The sequence below is a fragment of the Phyllopteryx taeniolatus genome, chromosome 14 (assembly GCF_024500385.1).
Source record: "Phyllopteryx taeniolatus isolate TA_2022b chromosome 14, UOR_Ptae_1.2, whole genome shotgun sequence".
Classification (NCBI taxonomy): Eukaryota; Metazoa; Chordata; class Actinopteri; order Syngnathiformes; family Syngnathidae; genus Phyllopteryx; species Phyllopteryx taeniolatus.
The window spans coordinates 9,960,098-9,980,378 of record NC_084515.1 but is presented as its reverse complement, the minus strand read 5'-3'; the positions used below and the strand labels follow the sequence as shown (position 1 = coordinate 9,980,378).

Sequence of the window (20,281 nt, the reverse complement as noted above, 5' to 3'; positions counted from 1 at the left end):
GGATGTTAAGAATGTATATGTAAGGCCAACAGAGTCGACGGCCAATGGGATCATCGCTCTTAACGAGCTCACCTGTTCAGTCCTTGATGAGCACAGGTGTGAGCTGCGGCCAGGCCGACACCCTCCTTCTTTAAAGGATGCCCTTCAGTTGCACTGGCTCATTATCAAGTGCGTCCACCACTATGGCGGCAGACGCTCCAAGACGACGTGCCTTGTGGCGTACCGTAGCGCTTGTCTTGCTCCTGTGCTCCCTTATCCCAAGTTTCAGCTGTTTTCCGCAGAAGACTCTTGGTAAAATGCTTCCATGGAAATTAGCTAGCTTGGAGTTTGCGGTGAGACCGGGTAAGATTCTCCTCAATGGGAATGAACTGAACCCTAGTCAAGCATCGTACTTGTCGGAATCTGATGTTTCAGGTGAGACTGCTCCTTCTCTTCTGTTAACCTAATTTCCTTAAACCACAGGGTCAGTTCTAAATGAAATTCTGTAGTGGGCTGTGAATTTGGTACCTGGGCCTTCAATGGTTATCTAATAACATGTCAAAAATATAAAAGTTGGAATGACATATCATACTCCCCAGCGGTGGTGTTTATTAAGTGAATTCATGTGTGTAGATTGCTCAAGGTGTGTTTTACTTGAGTTTGGCTGTTGCAAGTTTTGCTCTTTCCAACCAATCGAAGGGTGTACCGGTATATTATTGACTATCTCTTATTCTTTCCTGAAGGAAAACGGGAGCAGGGATCACAGTCTGAGCTGATGGAAGCTGAAGCAGCATGGCGGCGCACAGACCCCTCTCTGCAGTGTGGCCCTAAAAAGATGATATTGAAAGTCGCTGGACTTGGGGCTGCAAACTTGGAAGTCAACCTTGGTAGCTCCACTGCTTTGTAGACCGCTTGTCTTATTTGAGCCACTTGGAACTAGAATGGGCTAACCCCATTTGTCATGTTGCATAAGAGCGGAGTAATGTCTTATGCCTGCCACCTAGTTGAGTGCAATTGTGGTCTAAGTCCAAACAGCTGTTAAACTTGTAAAGATTGAATGATGATGAAACCCATTAACTTATAGTAGTAAAACGCAGATGTACTGACTCGAGCTTAAAAGCGTTGAGTGCAATAACGATCTGCCTCCTATGAATCAAAATTGGAACTAAACTTTGATTTTTGGGCAAGTTTTCATCTGACAGATATGTCTTTTCTCCATTTACCTTTGCAATATACAAATTGACAAATTTGAGTTGGCCCACTTTAGTTCTCAGTGGCTCTTTTTTTTCTAACCCCCCCTCCCCCTCCCTGTGGCTAACCGTCTTGTTTCAGGCACTGGCCGTAACCTCCCTTTAAGCGAGCTGTCGGAATCTTGTGGCTATTTGCTCCATCAGAATGCGTTTGGCCTTGTCTTGGTTGTCCCCTATGATGGCTGTAATGTGATACAAGAGGTAAATGGATCCTATTAACTATCACTGGCATTATAACAAACATTTGTTTACACCGACTTTGAAGGTTTAGTAGAAACCCCACCACAAAATGTGAAAATTTCTTTCTAGTGCAGCTGTTTGTTAGGTAGTTATCTCGAGGCTACTTGTTTTCATCCCCTCAAATCCTGAGCTCCATGATGTGGCTGAACCTCCTGTCTAATCTTGTTTCAGAATGGATATTATGTGCTGCCAATGAGCTTTCTGGAGAAATCAGTTATACTCTCCTGCCCCATATCTCCCGCTTTGAACCCCCAGGATCCCTTCCCTCGAGTTCCCCTAACTATAGACCTGTCCAAGAGTGATGCGGACCAGGCCTCCTCTAGCAATGATCCCTACCATCAATACCAGCACTATCACAACTATTTAAAGTACCTCTACTACTTGCATATCATAAACAATCCCCACATGTATCCTTTTGTACATCGCACTTACAATCCCCTGTACCAAAAGTCAGAGCCTCTTTCTCACGGCTATCCGCATCTTCCAGTGCATTATCCACTCTATGCACGCTATCAACAGAACCCCGCTGCGCCCTATTGCCACCCACCTGGAGCGCTTTGCCCTTTGCTGCATTTTCCACCATATTACCACCATTATCCCCATCAATCTCCCCCAAAGCAAGAAGAAACAGTGGATCCTAGCAAAGCGCCGACTATATTTACAACAAAGCCTACTCCTGTGGCCACCACCCAGATCCCCACGAGAAAACTGTGTAGAAGTACTACGACTGCTGCTGCTCCTACAACTCGGACGACGACGACGACTACTACTACTACCATTAAACGACGCTGTAGACCCAGAACCCCACCACAGGGTAAGAACCTCAGACCTTACGCCAACAACCCCTTTGCACAAGAGATCTTGTACACCGAAGGCAGTCCATTTCCAGGCGATCCTAAAGGCGCACCTCACGCTGGTTCCAATTCTGGACCACTCCTGAACTACCAGGACTGGCAACACGAGCCCTGGTTTCCCCAAGAGGAGGATGAAGGCATTCCCTTTGACTGGGATGATCTTGAACCGTAAATGCCTGAAAGTCACTTGAGGTTTTTGCAAGGCTGTGTGCAGTATTGTGATGGCTTTCTCTCTTTCAGGGGTTGTCATCCTGATCTATTGGCATTCAATAAATGTTTTAAATAAAAGTTGGTCTGAAGTGTTTCCATGCCCTAAAAGTTGCCGTTCAACCAAAATATCCTGGAAAAATTACTTGAGAATTGGAGTTCAAACCCTCAGGAAATCGCAGCTCAGTCAGTGTCTTAACTTGCCACCAGAGAAATGGTCATGGCAAAGGAACATTGTAATTTTTTATTTTTTATTTTTTTTGGGGGGGTGGGCTGTGGGGTGAGTTTGCTATCTGAAACAGTCTTTCTAATATACACAATGGGGGGAAAAACTAATGCAGCAATTTGGTTTCTGCTCCAATTTTTCTTGAAAGATGACTTTTTTTTTTTTTCTCTCATCTGTTATTCACAAATGTCTAAATCTGTTTGTGAGCACATCTCATTTGCCAAAATCTGCATCACAGGTTTGGCATTAATCACTGTAATCACTATACAAATGGAGCTTTTTGCAATATGAGGAACAATTTTTAACCTAAAATTTTGTTGAGGGTGGTACATTTTGGGGGGGCTAATACAAAACTGGCTTTACCAAGTCTTTAAAAAAAAAAAAAAAAATTTTGGGGGGGGGTGCTTGAAGCTTCAACCCCCCCCCCTAAAATAAGACTAGCAGCACCACTGTGTACAGCCTACAAGCTCAGCGCTATGAACCGTGCTGTAGAGTGATTTTGATTTAATAAAACATAAGCCTAGATTACTGTTCAATTTCTTCAAGCCTCCAGCTGCAAGTCATGTGACTATTTCTGGTAACGATCATCTCACCAGAGTGAGCAAAAATGTGGCTACCACAAATGCTAGTTTGGTTTAACTACATGAAGCAGAGCAGAAGATGGGAAGAAACTGCTTGTTTCTGGAGCCCATCCCAGCCATCTCTGGGCAAGAGTCGGGGTACACCCTGAACTGGTCGCCAGCCAATTGCAGGGCACATAACCATTCTCACTCATATTCATACCTATGGGCAATTTAGTCTTCAATTTACCTACCCTCTATGTTTTTGCGATGTGGGAGGAAATCCTCGCAGGCACCGGGAGAGCCGGGATTTGAACCCCTGTCCTCAGAACTGCGAGGCAGATGTGCTAACCAGTTGTTCATCGTGCCGCCCTTGTTCGACCAATTACCCTGAAATTTTGGACCTTCCAAGCTTATTTACATCACGAGCATGGAAGCATTTTGGGCAGCTGGTTGAGAGCGGAGATGGAATTTGCATAGTCCACAAGACCCAAACTATTTGCTGTAAATGCTTCTATGTTGCATCAAACATGTTAATGCACCTATTCGTGATTATTATTAATAAAAAATAGAATTGTCTATCGAGCTGTGGGTCAGATATCGAGATATGATTCGATGAAGTTATATTTTGTTGCCTTTCTAGTTTATATCTCTGAATTTTGGGAGAGTAAATTTGACTTATCAAATGACTTTTACTGTGTTGTCATAGCATGGTTTGAGCATCAAGTTCAATGTAACTATTTCTTTGAGATGCAGAATAGATGCAGTTGAAAATGTCAGTAGTAAACCAAGATGAGGAGCCGATAAACTTTTTATTTTTATTTTTTTTATTTATTTTTGTTTGAAATTTGCCTTGCCTCCACAGTGCGCATGCACCCTCCACCCCATTCTGTCCATTCCTATATATTTCCAAATGGTGCCATCTCCTCTGGGCACCCCGACCGTGATGCGCATCTCCACACATCAGTGGAGTCGGGCCGCACGTGACCACCATGTAGCATTGCCATCGTGGAAAAATGTGCGCTTGTGTTTCCCCTCTTCGCTCGGGCACTGCCGCTGAGCCTCATGAACCTCCTCTAATGATCCTAAGTGCTATTAAGCATGGGAAAGGAAGCTCTTGTTTCATTCACTGTTCTGCAACAACATTAGAAACCAGACAGTCTACAATGAAGGTGAGTGCTTTTGTGAAATGTGTGTTTTGTATGCATTTTAATTTCAGTGGTATTTTTACCATAACATACAAAGCTATTGCTGTCGCTACATCAGTTTTCAATGGTGATTATGTGAAATTTTCTTTCCTCTATAATCCCAGGGAGCTTGAAGATGGATACTGCCATTGTTCAGGTGATGTGATTATCTGCACATCTCAGGAGCATTACACTCCACACAATCTTTCCATGGAGGAGGACTATGATGTGGACATGGGTGAAGTGTTTGTGGGAAAGTCCGCAGCAGGCCACTGGTGGATGGACTTTGGGAAGGGAGTCACCGCAGAGTCCGAAAGAGGCTTCATGGTGAACAGTCGCAGCTGGGCTGAAGAGCTTCAGGAGTGTTACAATGGAGGACAAAGAAGACTGTCGTGCATCTCAGTGAGATTTTCTTTTTTCTTTTTTTGAAGAATTGCATACATAATCTTTTTGTCTCTGTGGATCTTTTCATGCTATAATCTCAGCGTAAACAAGCATCAGAAATCATGCAAAACCTTGCAAATCTGTCAAATTATGCAAAAGGAATATTTGTACAAAGGTATGAAGTATAATATTGACAGTAATATATATCAATATAATGCTTATGAAACATTGATTGATAGGCATCATGGTTCTATTGCACATTGAAGTATTAAGAAAAGAATTCAAAGACAATGTATTAAAGACGCTCACCCAACCAACAGAATAATGTTACATTTTGACTTTATTTTTACTTGTACAAATGTGCTACAAAAGTCACATTTGACAAATTATTGCAAATTAATCAGTCTATCTCAATTAGGGATGACAAAATGTAAAATAACAGCCTGTTCTTACAAGCATTTAATAGCCTTTCAAAAAATATATAGCAGATGGTACTCTACATTTTACTTTATTTGTTTGTTTGCATAGATATTGCTGGAAAATAATTAATTTATAAATATTTAACTTTCATAACAGCAAATTTTAATCTCAATACCTCAGTACAACTAGTAAAACTAACTAGCACCATTTAGCAACACTACAAATTCAAGGGGGGGGGGGCTTTATCAATAAATCTGCAGTTATGTACAAAAACGTTCTCTTTTAATTGAACCACAGTGAAGAGAATGGGTGAGGTAAGGAAAAAGAACTATTCAAATGTATAAAATATAAAAGCAATAGTGTTGAGTGAAATAGGTTGATATGCCTTTGTGCTAAAATAAAAAAATAACAACAGCACAGTATTGTAGTGTCAACGAGGTACATATTGATTCTAAAGTGGCTAGTGCCTGATGATTACCGTAAGTACCATCATGTGACCGGTGCTCTTTGCTAAGACCTTAGTAGCATTCCACTTTGGACGTTTTCACTGTATATACATCCATACGCAAATAATGCTCATCATGGCTCAGCCTTTGCTGCTTCGAGAAACGCCCGGTGTATTTATAGTCATCTGACGCAATGAAGCGGGATAGATGACTCAAATTGTAACGTTGTGTACCCAGCATGCCTTGCTATGACACAGCACTATGAGCCGTAAGTGTGTGTGTGCGCGTGTGTGTGTGTAGCCCGTGTTGTTTCGGCTTCCTTCTCGTCTCGTGATTCTGTGATGCAAATGGGGTCGGAGGATATTTTTCTTTGGAGGCAAAACACACATCCACCCACTTTCTAAAGCACTTGTCCTCTTTTGGGCTAGAGAAGTGGGGCACGCCCTGGACTGGTCGCCAGCCAATCGCAGGGCACGTATAGACAAATTACTCAGATCCACACGTATGGACAATTAAGAGCAGTGTTATTCAACTTGTTTTCTTGGCGGGACACTCGTGTTTGCCCACAGGGGGCCGGTGAAACCCTAAATGTATACTCTCGATGGTGTAATGGTATGCCAAACATCCCGGTTCAGTGGATACCTTGGTTGTTCACTGTTTGGGTCACATTTTGTGTAGAATGGGAACAAAATACAATTGTCACATCCACATTCACCTGAACCGGGAGGAAGTGCTTAGACTCGTTTTTCCGAAGGTGGAAGTAAATCGTGCTCATTACCGGAATGAATTGAATGAACTCTTATCTTAAGGCACCACTGTACTTATGTTGGCCCTGCATTTGTTTATCGTTTTTATGGCTAGTTTAGAAAATTTGTGGCAGAAATGTTAACTTTGAAAGGCTGGATCTAGTCTGTGGGCCTTGATTTTTGAGACCTGTGATTTTGTGTCTTCATTTTTGTTGTTGTTGTTGTTCTTTTTGTTTTCCAAATGTGGGAGGAAGCCGGAGCTGTTATTTGAATCCCAAACATCTGAACTGTGGGCTTAGACGTGTCAACCAAATTTGTGGCCCAGTGCAGCCGGTCCAGCCCGTGTGGGGGAAATGTGCTGCCATTTAATCAAAGCGATTATTAGAGCGATTTATTGATTAGTTATCGACCTGGGCTGCAGTCTCGTTTATCCCACTGTTCAGCCATTACTTGTGGTCACATTATTAGGACTTGAAAAGACAGCAGAGATGGAGTGAATGAGGAAGATGGAGGAAGAGCGAGCACGTCTGGTGGAGAGCGAGCTCCTCCCTCCGTCCCTCCTTTCTTCTGTTTGCCTTCCCACGCTTCCCCCTTCCCGCATCCACCCCAAACCCATCCCTCTCCCTCCCTCCTGCAGTATATGAGAGGGTCTCCTGGGTCCGGTTCCACTGCAGTGTAGAGGAAGGGCAGGGCGTGCTGCTTGCGTGTTCAGTACGATGCGCTGAAGGATGGTGCACCAGGAGAAACGCGTTTACCAGGTGTGTGTCCCTGTTTGTGTGTGTGATGTTGTGTCGAAGCAGTGGGCAACATTGTCAGGTGTTACGTGATTGGCACCCATCACTGGTGTGATGCTGGTGATGATTCAGCTATACAGAGGCGGGTGTGTTCTTTTTTTTCATCTGCTTACCTCTCACATCACATTAAGTAACAGGATGTCTGTATTTCAAGCTGTGTAATAGCTTTAGATATATTATTTGTGTTATAGTATAATGTCCATATGTCAGTTTGATTGAGATAAATGTGTTATCAGGTCTTATATCACACATTGTGCCAACAAATATGTGTACGTGTGTTTGCCATGAAAATAACATCTGTCACACACAATCACAGATAGCCTTGGGACATGAATCTCATTATAAGGAAGGGGGGGGGGGGGGGGGGGGGGGAAAGGCTCACCACTGTGCCAGAAAAGAAATGTGTATCTCCCGCTGAAACGTTGTTGAAGTTCAGATAAATGATGATGCTAAAAAGCAGTCATAAGCTGCACATATGCAGAACAAGACAAAAATGTGAATAACAGTTGAGGAAACATGAAATAAATGTGGCTGCAAAATGGGAAATGCTATATAAATTCTACATTATGCAGCAAGATAGCAGCATAGCTTGTTGTAAATGTGGTTAGTTCGAGAAAGGTTTCAGTCATGGCAATGTGCCTCATCATTCCTTCATGCGTTTTCTATAGCATCCCAGGGGATGTACTCTCTATCCCATGATGCACAGTGAGGACAGACATGTCACCTGTCCATCCACTATACGAGTCTTGCAATCATCTGAATCTACTGGATAGGGTTTAAGGAAATATATATCACAGCGAGATAGGAAGATGACAAAATATTGCATTTACTTGGTTGTTTAATGTCACACTTGATGACTGGACAAATCCTCCAGAGACCAAAGTATTTGGATACAAGAGATCAAAAGGTATTTCAAATCACAGTACTGTATGTCCCCTTTAATGTACTATATACCGTGTAAGACACTGTAAGTTCCCCATCACTAAAGAATATCTGTGAGTTGGGACATCTTTATCTGATGTCTGTAACGGCAACCCAAATAGGACAAAACTCCAAACCTTCCTTCAAAGGATACATAGAACTCCAAACCAGCCGTCAGTAATACTGTCACGCCTCATCCTTCCTTCTCAAGACAAAGAGAAGTAAATCAGCTATCCAGACCCCCACTCGGTACAAAACCAAAAGGCAGAAGGTCTGGACTAACTTAATGAGCAATAGCTTGATAAATCAGATCTGCAAAGCCACAGAGTGGGGGATCAAAGAGAATTCGGCCCTTTTGAAGAATCTGTTATCAACTTCAACAGACCCCAAGACAAAGATCTCCTCAGAGTTACTGAAGAGTGAAGCAACAGCACCCCCAAGAGGTCAATGTCGGGACTGACAAACTGTTGGCGCAAAGCTGAAAGGCGACATACAGTATTTCGTCAAACCAACTTTTTCAAGTATTTGGGATGTAATATTGTCTCTATGGTGCCTCAGTAAACGTGAAAAATGAATTTAAATTATCCATGCATTCCTGAGTTCCAGATGTTTTCAGATGCATTACAGACCAGAATGTTTAAAAACAAATTTCCAGAACAATCTTTGGACAAATTTAGGGTTAGGGCCCAAAACGAGTCACAGATCAGTTTTTAATTGGGTTGCTAATTAAAATGCGCTAAGCTTTTTTTTTTACATTTTTTAAATTATTATTATTATTATTATTCTGAGGACCCGTGTTCAAATATGGGCCCGCCTGTGTGGAGTTTGCATGTTCTCCTCGTGGCTGCGTGGGTTTTCTCCGGGTACTCCGGTTTCCTCCCACATCCCAAAAACATGCATGGTTGGTTAATTTCAGACTCTAAATTGCCCATAAGTGTCAATGTAAGTGCAAATGGTTGTTTGTTTGTCTGTGCCCTGTGATTGGCTGGCGACCAGTTCAGGGTGTACCCCGCCTCTCGCCCAGAGTCAGCTGGGATAGGCTCCCGCATCCCAGCGACACAAGTGAGGATAAGCGGTACGGAAAATGGATGAATGGATGATCATCTTTTTGATTCTATTTGACTTCTGTGGTGTTAATCAACAGTTCATGTAATGGCAATACACTGGTGCCTTGAGATACAAGTTTGTGTTCTGTGACCACACTCCTAAGTCAAACTCAAATCATCTTTCCCCCATTGAAATGAGTGGAAATGCCATCAATCCATTCCAGCCTCCCCTAAAGAAACAACAAAAATTGAAATAATTTTAATAAGAAATATACCACTCTTTATTGCACGTCATAAAAACATACAGTAATACCATAATTCAATTAAATGTAAAAAATTATACAGTTTTTGACACTTTTTACTTCATTTCAATGGACATGGTGCTGCTCTCTCTATTGTGTGCACCTTGGCCACCGGGTGGCAGTATAATACAGACATATAGAGACAGATGAAGAAGAGTTTCCCAGCTGACTGGTTAAGCTGCAGTAATTTTACTAATTTTCTGCAAAGGATAAAGAATATATGCCTGTATTATTATACTATCTGTCTATCTATGCTGCACCACGTTTTTGTTCAAATATCCATTGCTAACACTGATGCTAAACGGACTTTATTAAGGCAATGATGTGTGGTTGTTTTAAATACACGATGTGTTGTTCTCTTTAATTTTTCCTTTCTATTTCCGACAGGCCCAGCGAAATGAGAGGGAGTCAATCAGGCAGAAACTTGCCTTCGGTAGTTTCTATGACGACGAGCCAGTCATCTTCACCAGCTGCAGCAAGAACGACTCGTCCTCTCGGTGGGTTTTTCAATGGAGCTTGTGATGTATCGAGGGTTTGATTAGCGGCCTTGCTTGCCTGCTGAAGCATTTTTTGTCTTTTATTTTCTGACTGACGTGTTTGATCTCGGCATCTATTTTCGACGCTGGCTAACGTGCCCCTCCCTTTAACATCATGGATATTTAATTATGTTTGCCACACTATTTTACAAAGGCAGCTCTTCCTACTTAGTATAACAGAACCGCTGATGAATGTGCTCAAAGATTCAATTTATTTTAACCCATTTGTCTCCTTATAGTCTGTCTGTCTGTCTGTAAGTAAGTAAATGCTGCTTTTTGTATTTAAATCCTTTCAACATCTCCTTGATCTACTTTGGTGAAAATTATCAATCAATTATCCTTCGCAAATAAAAAAAATAATTGATTTTGGAAATTGATCGAGTCAATTACTGTATTCTGCATCTTGTCAGGTTCCACAGTGGAGTCAACCTGCAAGTGTGTTTTATCAACGACAGCAGCAGCGACAAAGACAGCGATGCCGAGGACAGCAGGACAGAAACCAGTCTGGATACACCCTTGTCACCTGTGGTAAGCATGGCTGGACTGTACTAATAAATTCTAATGAGATCCAATACCATAGCTGTACAAAAAAAAAAAGGCATACGAAACCAATTACTCATTACCTTTTATTTTAAAACAATTAAAAGCTCTTATATGGCAGTAACATATTATTAACTAAATATTAATTTAATAAAATAAAAACTAGGCGGCACGGTGGCCCACTGGTTAGAGCGTCAGCCTCACAATTCTGAGGACCCGGGTTCAATCCCCGGCCCCGCCTGTGTGGAGTTTCAGACTCTAAATTGCCCATAAGTGTCAATGTAAGTGCAAATGGTTGTTTGTTTGTATGTGCCCTACGATTGGCTGGCAACCAGTTCAGGGTGTACCCCGCCTACTGCCCGATGACAGCTGGGATAGGCTCCAGCACGCCCGCGACCCTAGTGAGGAGAAGCGGCTCAGAAAATGGATGGATGAAAATAAAAACTCAGCGATATCATCACATCAAATAGCTGACATCCCTGCATGAATAATTAAAAAAATGTTTTTAGAACATATTGCCAGAACAAGAAGAACAAAACGTGTATTTTTTTTCTATAAATCCTATTTTTCAAGAATAAAGGCTTCTTTTCCAGAAAAAAAAAGTGTAATATCGCAAGTATTTTTGTTGTATTTTTCGCTTGTTAAAATATGATATTGTTCCGGCGTTAAACTTTGACTTGAGTATCATAATATTATGACTTCACTTTGGAAGATAGGACTTGATTCTCATAAGATTAGCAATGATTATCCCTACAAAATACATTTTCGTTCTTGCAAAGAGGATGACTATCTCATAACATTGGAATTTTTTTCCTTAAAAAGACATTTCCATTATCATGACATGACTTTTTCTCTCAAAAACATTACATTTTTTAAACCCTTTGGCATTTAGGGGTACACATGGTAGTGATGTTTAATTGCTGTTAGGATTATACAGGGCTCGTTGAAAAAATGTCTCCCTTCTAAGGGGTCCGTGGACCCAAAACGTTTTGAGAATCTACACAATGCGTAACCATCATCTGGTACAGTATGTTCATCACGGCACTAATCCAAATCCTCCTGCATCAGAGCAAGCAGAGCTCGTCGTTATCGGATCGAGACACAGCGGAGGAGGACTCTGATCCGCTGGACGACTGCGGCGGCTTCTGGCGAGTGCAGCGGAGGCTCCAGGAGGAGGCTCGGGTGGCCCTGGCTCTGGCCAGACCCATGGCCCGTATGCAGGTGGAAGTAGAGAGGCAGATCCAGCAGCACAGACGCTCGCCTGTGGCAGATCTGGTCAGTCAGAAATCACAACTGACTCTACAGTATGAAGCAATGCTTCTTGAACTCTTTACATCACCTCAAAAAAAAATACTTAGCTCCAAGTACAACCATCATGAGCACCATTAAAATAGGGTAGTAGGCCTAAGTGGTCATCACAAACAAGACGGAGCTTTTATTTGTAAGAAGTATATCTAACATTGTAAGCCACTGTAACATTATGCACAGTTTGAACATTAACGCTACGCTTAAATATAGGAAAATAACACAAACTAACATTAAAATGTATTGCAAATAAAAGTTACATAGAATTGTACCAAAATAAATGTTTAAAAACAAACTATTCTTAAATATTAAATGGCAGTGTATTGAATTCGAAAGTTAAATACAATTAAAAAGTACTTAAAGTAGTGATTCTTTCACATACCACAAGATAGAACCCCCGTACAGCTCGTGGTTACAATTACTGGTTTCGCGTATCGAGTATATAAGTTGTTTTAACTAACACCAGTACAATGAAGAATATAGTAGTGGTTTGTGATGTTTTCAGGAGAATTTAGTAGTGCTTTGAACAAATAATGCCCTTAAATTAGAAAAGTAACGTTCTGCTTTTGTGTCCACATGCAGCTTCCCCATCTGCCTCACATCAGCGAAGGCTTGATGAAGAGGAATCTGAGGCGAGGCGATATGAGGGATATGAGTCTTGGGCAGCTCCAAGTCATCACAAACGACTTGCACTCGCAAATCCAGAGTAAGTAGATTAGATTCACAACAGGTATTTCAGTTACGCTTCATTTCGTTTTCTATTTTGTGCACAGAACGAGGGTAAAGGTTTTTTAGGATCTTGTTTACATTACACAGGGGATAAGTGGATACCACGTGTGCTTCACAATTTTGAGTGTACATTACAGGTCTAAATGAGGAGCTGGTGCAGCTGCTGCTGCTTAGGGACGAGCAGCATGTGGAGCAGGATGCCATGCTGGTGGACATCGAGGACCTCACCAGGTGAACTCACTCTGTCCACTCACATGTACCACTTGTAACTCAAGACACTTGTCTGAAATCATCTTTCCCCATTGAAATGAATAGAAATGCCATTAATCCATTACAGCTTCCCAGAAGAACCCACCAATATAAAACAAAAAAAAATTGCCCATCTATGGCCTTTTGCATTATTTTTTTTTTTTGCTAGCATTAAGCCAAACAGATTTTAAGGTGGTTGCTTTAAATACACGTAGTTCTCTTTGTTATATGTTTAGTTTGACAGTAAACCTCAACTGAGAGTGGCAGTAAACAGCTTGAAGCCTCTTTTTGGAAGAATTGTTCAATATCTGTCAAACTGTAGCTTGTTGTGAAGTGTATTGAGTTTTCTGCCACCATACAGTGCTCAATCTCAAATTTTTGCTCACAAATACTGTCATCATCAAGGGCCAGCACTCTGGCCCCGTGAGGACAAATCTGATCAATTCTCATTCAGTCTCATCAGCCAGCACCACTGATTCCCTGGGCAGATTGGATTGGAACCACTGATACTCTTACTTGTACTGTAGCGCTTTGTCTCTCTTCCTTGATACAGACACGCTCACAGCCATCAACGACACCAGGCTGAGAAAGCCAACGCTAAATAAATTCCTGTGTATCCATCTGCACGCCATCCGACGTAGTACCCACTCCATGGATTGTCACTTGTTTTGCCACGGAAGCTCCATCTGTGCTGGGAAAAGAAGACGTCGTGTAGTGTTTATACATGTACATAAAGTATCGCACCACTGGACCCAGTTGACAGCCTTTTCGCTTTCCACTCTGCTGGATAATATATGACATATTTGGTAGAGTTAAGGGGTTCTTGACATAATTCCATCACAAAATCAACTTTGTCACCTAAAGGGGTTTTGCAAGGTATATTTTTAGAGGGATAGAAGGAGCATTTGCACACTTTGTTGTTTACTTCACAGTTAAAACTGGAGTTCAGTGTTGTAATAGAAATTTAGTCTCGAGTGCTGATTTTAAAGCATCGCTTCAATGCTGCAGCACTAATAAGAATCCCGAAGACACGCAACTGGATGTAAATCAATTGCTGATATAGTGCACACTTTCATTGTACTTTTTGAGCTTTGTCTTTGCACATTTACTTTGCATACATCTGTACAACACACAGAGAATATGAAAGGTATTTTGGAGGAGTATGAAAAGCATTGTGGATTGCCTAAAAAAAATTTTTTTTCTGTGAGGCTCAATTTACTAAATAAGAAAAACTGAACAACTAAATCCCAGACTAAACATATATATTTTATGTGATACAAAGGTTTATGTGACAAAAAGGATGTCTATTAAAGAGAGGAACTTATTGGTCGTTGACAGTGTGTCCTTTTAGCATAAAGTCAACTTTGTTTTTCTATTGTATGCTACGTGGATAAATGTCCTGTTATGACTGTAAAGAAATGGAATAATAAACATTTTAAATGTGGGATGGCTGCTTCTTGTCACTCAACTGGATTTAGTATCGCCACCTACTGAGGCTTTTGGTTAGCTGCATGAGACCAAAGTAGCCAGTGGATCAACAGAACCAGAAATGGCCTCAGTTATCATATTAACAGCACATGGCCAAACAAATAAAGTCCCCCCCCACCCCCTCACTATTCTAAACTTTATTTGTAGTCTGGATAAATACACCTTTAGATGAAAATAATACACAAAACATTTGACTTCCAGTAAAGTAGACGCCATATAGTAAGTGGGAATGAAAATGAGCTCAAACAGTCATGCACTTCACATCTATCTATGTCAACGATGCACAGTGACGGACAGAACAAAAACATTAATCCATCCATCCATCCATTTTCTACCGCTTATCCGGGTCGGGTCGCGGGGGCAGTAGCTTTAGCAGGGACACCCAGACTTCCCTCTCCCCAGCCACTTCATCTAGCTCTTCCGGGGGGATCCCGAGGCGTTCCCAGGCCAGCCGAAGGACGTAGTCTCTCCAGCGTGTCCTGGGTCGTCCCCGGGGTCTCCTCCCGGTGGGACGTGCCCGGAACACCTCACCAGGGAGGCGTCCAGGAGGCATCCGAATCAGATGCCCCAGCCACCTCCTCTGGCTCCTCTCAATGCGGAGGAGCAGCGGCTCTACTTTTCGGCTTAGCTCCTTCTTTACCACAACGGACCGATACAAAGTCCGCATCACTACAGACGCTGCACCGATCCGCCTGTCGATCTCACGTTCCATTCTTCCCTCACTCGTGAACAAGACCCCAAGATACTTGAACTCCTCCACTTGGGCCAGGATCTCATCCCCGACCTGGAGAGGGCATGCCACCCTTTTCCGACTGAGGACCATGGTCTCAGATTTGGAGGTGCTGATTCTCATCCCAGCCGCTTCACACTCGGCTGCGAACTGCTCCAGTGAGAGTTGGAGCAGAGGGTGCAGAGCTGGTCCACTGTTCCACGGCCAGGACGAAAACCACACTGCTCCTCCTGAATCTGAGATTCGATTTCCCGACGGACCCTCCTCTCCAGCACCCCTGAATAGACCTTACCAGGGAGGCTGAGCAGTGTGATCCCCCTGTAGTTGGAAACCACCCTCAAAAAAATTAATATAATTAGAAAAAAGCGAAACGCATTTGAATTCCTATAAAATTGCTGGTGTAGTGACCGGAACCGGAAATGTGGTCACACGCCTGGCGCCAAGATCATTAAGGGGAAAGTCGGTGTTCATGAGGAAATAATAATAATTTGTATTATTGTTTTGAACTTTATTTATCAATTTATACTATACCATTTTCAAAGTGTCGCAGTCTGTATTAATATACCATTACCAAAAGACATTTTAGTTCCTCGTAGCCTCAAATGGCCACACACCTGGTGCCAATTGCGGCTAATTAAGGGGCGGGGCTATCGGTGTTAAACCTCAATAAACGCCAAACAAAAAGAAAACTCTACAAAGCGTAATGGCATCATCATCATCTCGGTAGCATAGTTACACGTTGGTGGTGACTGGTGCGGTTTCGTGAAACTTTTGTAAACTTGACACCTAAAAATGAATCGTTCGCCCTGTTGGCCCTTCTTCGTCCTCGTCGCCATTTTCGCCCTCACAGAAAGCCGCCGCTACCACTTGGTATCTTACGACCGCGGTGGAGCTCAGAGGCCGAGCGTGGCTTCAGGTTCCGTCCAGTCTCATTTCCCTTCACAGCAGCAGGGCGCTCGCTCCACAGCGGTGTTGGTAAGATGTCACCCGGACTCTATGGAGCTCGTGGTTCAGGCTGACTTGTTCGACACGGGATTTCTGGTGGACCCGGAACATCTGCGCCTCGGTTCAGACCCGGCGAGTGGAAGTGGGTCGTGCCGGGCGGGCCAGACTGGAGATGACTGGACGTTGACCATATGGGCCAACCTCTTGGACTGTGGAACTCTGCTCTCGGTAACCACGAGTTAGCACAATTTGACTTCTTGTTGTTGTTGATCTTTTAAAAAGCCATTTAATTAGTTTTTGTGGTAATTTCCCAAACAATAGCAACTGGTTATTTAATGCATAAGTTGCTTCTTAGAGCGAACCAAGCTTGTAGAATGTTTCAATTCATTCTGCTCTTAAGAAAGCCCTTTTTTAGTGCGATGTGGTGTAATTGTGATTGACTTGGCACTGCTGTAATGTGCTTGAGAGGGAGAGACAAACCATAAATGCTTGAATTTTGTCTTTCAAAATGTTTGAACCCTGGATTTAAGACAATACCTTTTCCATCTCTCTAGTCAACACAAGACAAGATAATCTATTCAAATGTGCTGGTCTACTCACCTGAGCCATCATCTGAAGGCTTGTTTCGACTGGATGGAGTGACCATTCCGGTCGCGTGCCATTTTGACAAGTACCTTTTTTGAATTACGGTTTTATCTGAATGGCACAATTAGACTTTAAAAAAAAACACACACAAAAAAAAAATGCACATTTGTATACCTTAAGACTGTGTCAAACCAGTTTTCTTTGCTGGCCACATTGCTGCTGTTTGTCCTAAGAGGGCTACTTGTCTGCACATTTGTTTTGTCATATTACATGTCCTTAATTCCCCCTCTAATTGGATGTGATTCTTTGCACCAAATTGACTGTTTCTCAATAATTGGTCAGTAAAAATAAAAGTGACAAGCATATATTCAAGAGCCAGTGGCAGTTTCTGATATGGGCAGCTGTGCAGTCTCAAGGCTCACATTTCCAGGCTTTTCTTTGGGAAAGCTGGCTGGGGATTTGACAATTGCCTAAAGAGTGGGTTCCTTAATCACAGCTGGTTCTCTATTTTCAAATTTGAGATTAAGAGCATAATCGCAGAACAAATTTAACCTTGTATCTCAATGCAACATTCTTTTTTTCCAGGAGTTATTCTGTGGCTAGCATGTCCTTGCGCCCTGCCTGGGTACCTTCAGTCTCTGTGGTTTCAGCGGACAATCGCATAGACTTCAAACTGCGCCTCATGACTGGTATCTGGACAGAGTATTCAATTTTATCTACTCAAACAATTCGAATTGTTACTTTATGCTTCCCCCCCCATGTTTCAGACAACTGGCAGTTTGAGAGGCGCTCTCATGCGTACTTTGTGGGCGACCCGATGCATTTCGAGGTGTCCGCTCTGGTCCGCAAACACAAGCCCTTGCGAGTCTATGTGGAGCGTTGCGTTGCTACGGCCGGCCCAGACCCCCATGCTGCCTTAAGATATGACTTTATTGAGCGTAACGGGTGAGTGCTTAATTGATGAGCTGGATCTGAACGTGTTATCTCGTTGCTCTAAATCAGAATGAACGACCCACCTTGATTTGATTGCACTTACCTCAACAGATGTCTCTTTGATGCCTTCCTGACAAACTCCAGCTCTCACTTCCTGTCCAGGGTTGAAGGGCACATGCTTCAATTTCAGCTTGAAGCGTTCAGGTTCCACCAACAGCCCAACAGTCAGGTTAAGCTCCCCACTCACAATGTGCTGCTTTGGACCTCAAGCGGGGTACACCCAAACCAATTTTAACTTAATTTTATATATATATTTTTGAGACCCCACACATGAGGGGGGGGAGAGAACATGTACTTGTGTGTGTGTGTGTGTGGTATACTGCAAATGACCACACTACAATATTGCCAGAGCTGCGTAGTAATGAGCTATAGTTGCATTTATTTAACCTTTTGTGTGATTTGTCATAGCTTTAATGTGCATCATACTTTTACTGTATATTGAGCTACAAGCTCCTCGTTACTTGCGTGATTTATTTTATTATTTTTTTTTTTTCAGAGAAATGTCTGTCGCAACTCTCACCAATCCAACATGACCACAAGCAAGGCTTTACTCAATTTCACCAATCAAAAGAACAGCTGTCATGCGATGTTTCTCTGCATCTGACTAAAAATGTCTGCCTTTCAGCTGACAAGAACTCCACTTTGAACTTCATAAAATTAATTCTAGCTTTCTGTCGTGTGAGCAGATTGGGCTGTTTCGTCTATAAAGGTTAATTTAAGACTATTGTCGCCAAATTTGCCCTTATTTTATAAAGATTCAATTTGGGATTTTTAAAGTGATAGGCAGTGTCTGAATTTGAAGTTTCCATTTTGTTTGTCTTGATTTTCATGCGCCGATTTCAACAAGTTACTCAGCACTTGACTGTTTTTAACTGAATACTTATTTGAAGGACGACTACTTTATCTTGCGTCATATTCTAAAATTAAACTGTATCCTAGTACAATTTTTGGCAACTCTACCCACATCTGGTTATCCACGGAGAACCCAGTCTCCTACCCAAACCAGATATGTTGTAGTGTCAATATTGACCTGTAAGTGGCAACGTAGTGCCACACAGATTACCACAACTGTTGTCTTACTTGATAACTACATTGTGGTTGCAGACTCTTCGTGACTTGGAAGCATGCTGCAAACTCTCATTGCAACAGTGTAAACCTCAAATTGTCAGCTCCAATCATTTTCTGTGTTAAATGGGGAGGAAAAAATTACTTTACACACCACTCTGCATGGTATTCACGCAGGATAATCTTGGACATCAGAGGCAAGGCTTTGCTGACTGGTCACAAAAGGCATTTAAAAAAAAAAAAAAAAAAGGCTCAAATTTGTCTGGTTTCTGTATGTGTACCTAACTTTAGCCGGATGCAGTATTTGTAAATGTGCCCTGCGACCGGTTCAGGGTGTACCCTGCCTGAAGATAGCTGGGATAGGCTCCAGCACTCCCGTGACCCTTGTGAGGATAAGTGGCTTGGAAAATCGATGGACGGATGACTTTAACAGGCTTAGTTCTGTGCTCCAAAGGTTTACATCACTTGCTGGTTGAGGGCTGTTCCAGACTCGTCATGGGTCAGATCTCAGAACAGGGCCTGCTCTTTTATTGAAAAAAGGTAATCTCACTGTGCAGCATTTATACAACCATTATGGTAAATTACACTTTTTTTGTTGTTTTTGTTGCTCTTACCCCCCCACCCCCAAATATACAGATGGTGGTCAGCGGATGGGGAGCACGAAATGTGTAGAACCTGTGATCCACTGGTCGCCACAAAGGAAAAAACTGCTACTGACACGAGGCTGACCACAAATTTGGAACAGAGTTTTGCTCCGAACAAACACATGCAACCAACTAATTTATTGTGGGTTCGCCCAGGAACATTCCAAAGGCACAAATCTCAGCGGACCTCTTCTGGTCTAAAGAAAGAAACTGACTACACAGCAGGTAATGAGTGCATAAAAAATATATTGGAGGAAATACTAGTACCACTTTGACTTGTGTCCCTGGTTACATTGTCATTCAGCTCAACCGACTGAAGAATGTCACTTAAAATGGCAACACTTTTAAAGGTTGCACTGTATACAGGATTTGTCATGTGGTTTTATTCTGTTTAGTGTCATTGACTTTTTTTTAAATGCTGTTTTACAGAGAGACTTGTCCAGCTTGGACCTCTAACTGTTGAATAGACGGTAACTAATACTTTCACCAGGACCTCCTGTCTGGTTGAGGATGGACAAGCTAAGCTGAACTTCACACATGGGGAACCTGAATTGATATGAGCAAGCTGCACTGTATAACTTCACTTTATTGGCTTACATGGTTCTTGTTTTTGTGATCAACCTCTTTCCAATATAAATGTTTTACACTACTCTCAATTGTTTTTATTTTTATTTTTTTTAACCCAGTCTGTTGAATGTTTTGCCAACTTTTCAGTCCGGGAACTCAAACTGACATTGATAAACAATTTAGTTGGCAATGGGTTTCTAGGAATGAAATCATTAGCCCTGAGAAAACAAATGGAAGCGACATGCACTTTCTGTTAAAGTACACAAACATACCGTGAACTCTTTCGGCAAACACTGATCAATCCAACGTATCGGCTGTTCTTCAGAGGGATGCATTTATGGCG

At 42.3% G+C, this 20,281-nt stretch overlaps 3 protein-coding genes across 4 annotated transcripts; all 3 read left to right on the top strand.

Annotated features, from left to right (window-relative positions):
* The first annotated feature begins 142 nt into the window (after positions 1-142).
* Positions 143-2,611, top strand: LOC133489502 (uncharacterized). Its single transcript, XM_061798647.1, has 4 exons — positions 143-414; positions 723-866; positions 1,312-1,430; positions 1,641-2,611. Exons 1-4 carry the CDS (start codon positions 183-185, stop codon positions 2,493-2,495), a joined length of 1,350 nt encoding a protein of 449 aa, XP_061654631.1. The 5' UTR covers positions 143-182; the 3' UTR covers positions 2,496-2,611.
* A 1,680-nt stretch (positions 2,612-4,291) lies between these two features.
* Positions 4,292-14,365, top strand: zgc:153615 (uncharacterized protein LOC777747 homolog). Of its 2 annotated transcripts, XM_061798412.1 has the most exons (8): positions 4,292-4,488; positions 4,629-4,905; positions 9,950-10,059; positions 10,509-10,626; positions 11,707-11,913; positions 12,526-12,649; positions 12,810-12,903; positions 13,475-14,365. In XM_061798412.1, exons 2-8 carry the CDS (start codon positions 4,714-4,716, stop codon positions 13,524-13,526), a joined length of 897 nt encoding a protein of 298 aa, XP_061654396.1. In that variant the 5' UTR covers positions 4,292-4,488; positions 4,629-4,713; the 3' UTR covers positions 13,527-14,365. The 2 variants fall into 2 exon arrangements, with proteins under 2 accessions (XP_061654396.1, XP_061654397.1); XM_061798413.1 differs by lacking the exons at positions 4,292-4,488; positions 4,629-4,905 and adding an exon at positions 7,098-7,257.
* A 1,425-nt stretch (positions 14,366-15,790) lies between these two features.
* On the top strand, positions 15,791-20,027 carry LOC133488571 (zona pellucida sperm-binding protein 3-like). The gene is made up of 8 exons (XM_061796580.1): positions 15,791-16,312; positions 16,639-16,754; positions 17,255-17,358; positions 17,437-17,614; positions 17,714-17,831; positions 19,182-19,267; positions 19,364-19,596; positions 19,801-20,027. Exons 1-8 carry the CDS (start codon positions 15,932-15,934, stop codon positions 19,836-19,838), a joined length of 1,254 nt encoding a protein of 417 aa, XP_061652564.1. The 5' UTR covers positions 15,791-15,931; the 3' UTR covers positions 19,839-20,027.
* The last annotated feature ends 254 nt before the right edge of the window (positions 20,028-20,281 follow it).

Bases quoted from the DNA above. Each gene is read 5' to 3' on its own strand.
- LOC133489502 (XM_061798647.1), top strand. From the start codon at position 183: ATGGCGGCAGACGCTCCAAGACGACGTGCCTTGTGGCGTACCGTAGCG. The intron at 415-722 runs GTGAGACTGCTC...TCTTTCCTGAAG, and splicing joins GTCGGAATCTGATGTTTCAG to GAAAACGGGAGCAGGGATCA. The intron at 867-1,311 runs GTAGCTCCACTG...GTCTTGTTTCAG, and splicing joins AAACTTGGAAGTCAACCTTG to GCACTGGCCGTAACCTCCCT.
- zgc:153615 (XM_061798412.1), top strand. From the start codon at position 4,714: ATGGAGGAGGACTATGATGTGGACATGGGTGAAGTGTTTGTGGGAAAG. The intron at 11,914-12,525 runs GTCAGTCAGAAA...GTCCACATGCAG, and splicing joins GCTCGCCTGTGGCAGATCTG to CTTCCCCATCTGCCTCACAT. The intron at 12,904-13,474 runs GTGAACTCACTC...TCCTTGATACAG, and splicing joins GACATCGAGGACCTCACCAG to ACACGCTCACAGCCATCAAC.
- LOC133488571 (XM_061796580.1), top strand. From the start codon at position 15,932: ATGAATCGTTCGCCCTGTTGGCCCTTCTTCGTCCTCGTCGCCATTTTC. The intron at 17,832-19,181 runs GTTAAGCTCCCC...TGTGCTCCAAAG, and splicing joins ACCAACAGCCCAACAGTCAG to GTTTACATCACTTGCTGGTT. The intron at 19,597-19,800 runs GTAATGAGTGCA...GCTGTTTTACAG, and splicing joins AGAAACTGACTACACAGCAG to AGAGACTTGTCCAGCTTGGA.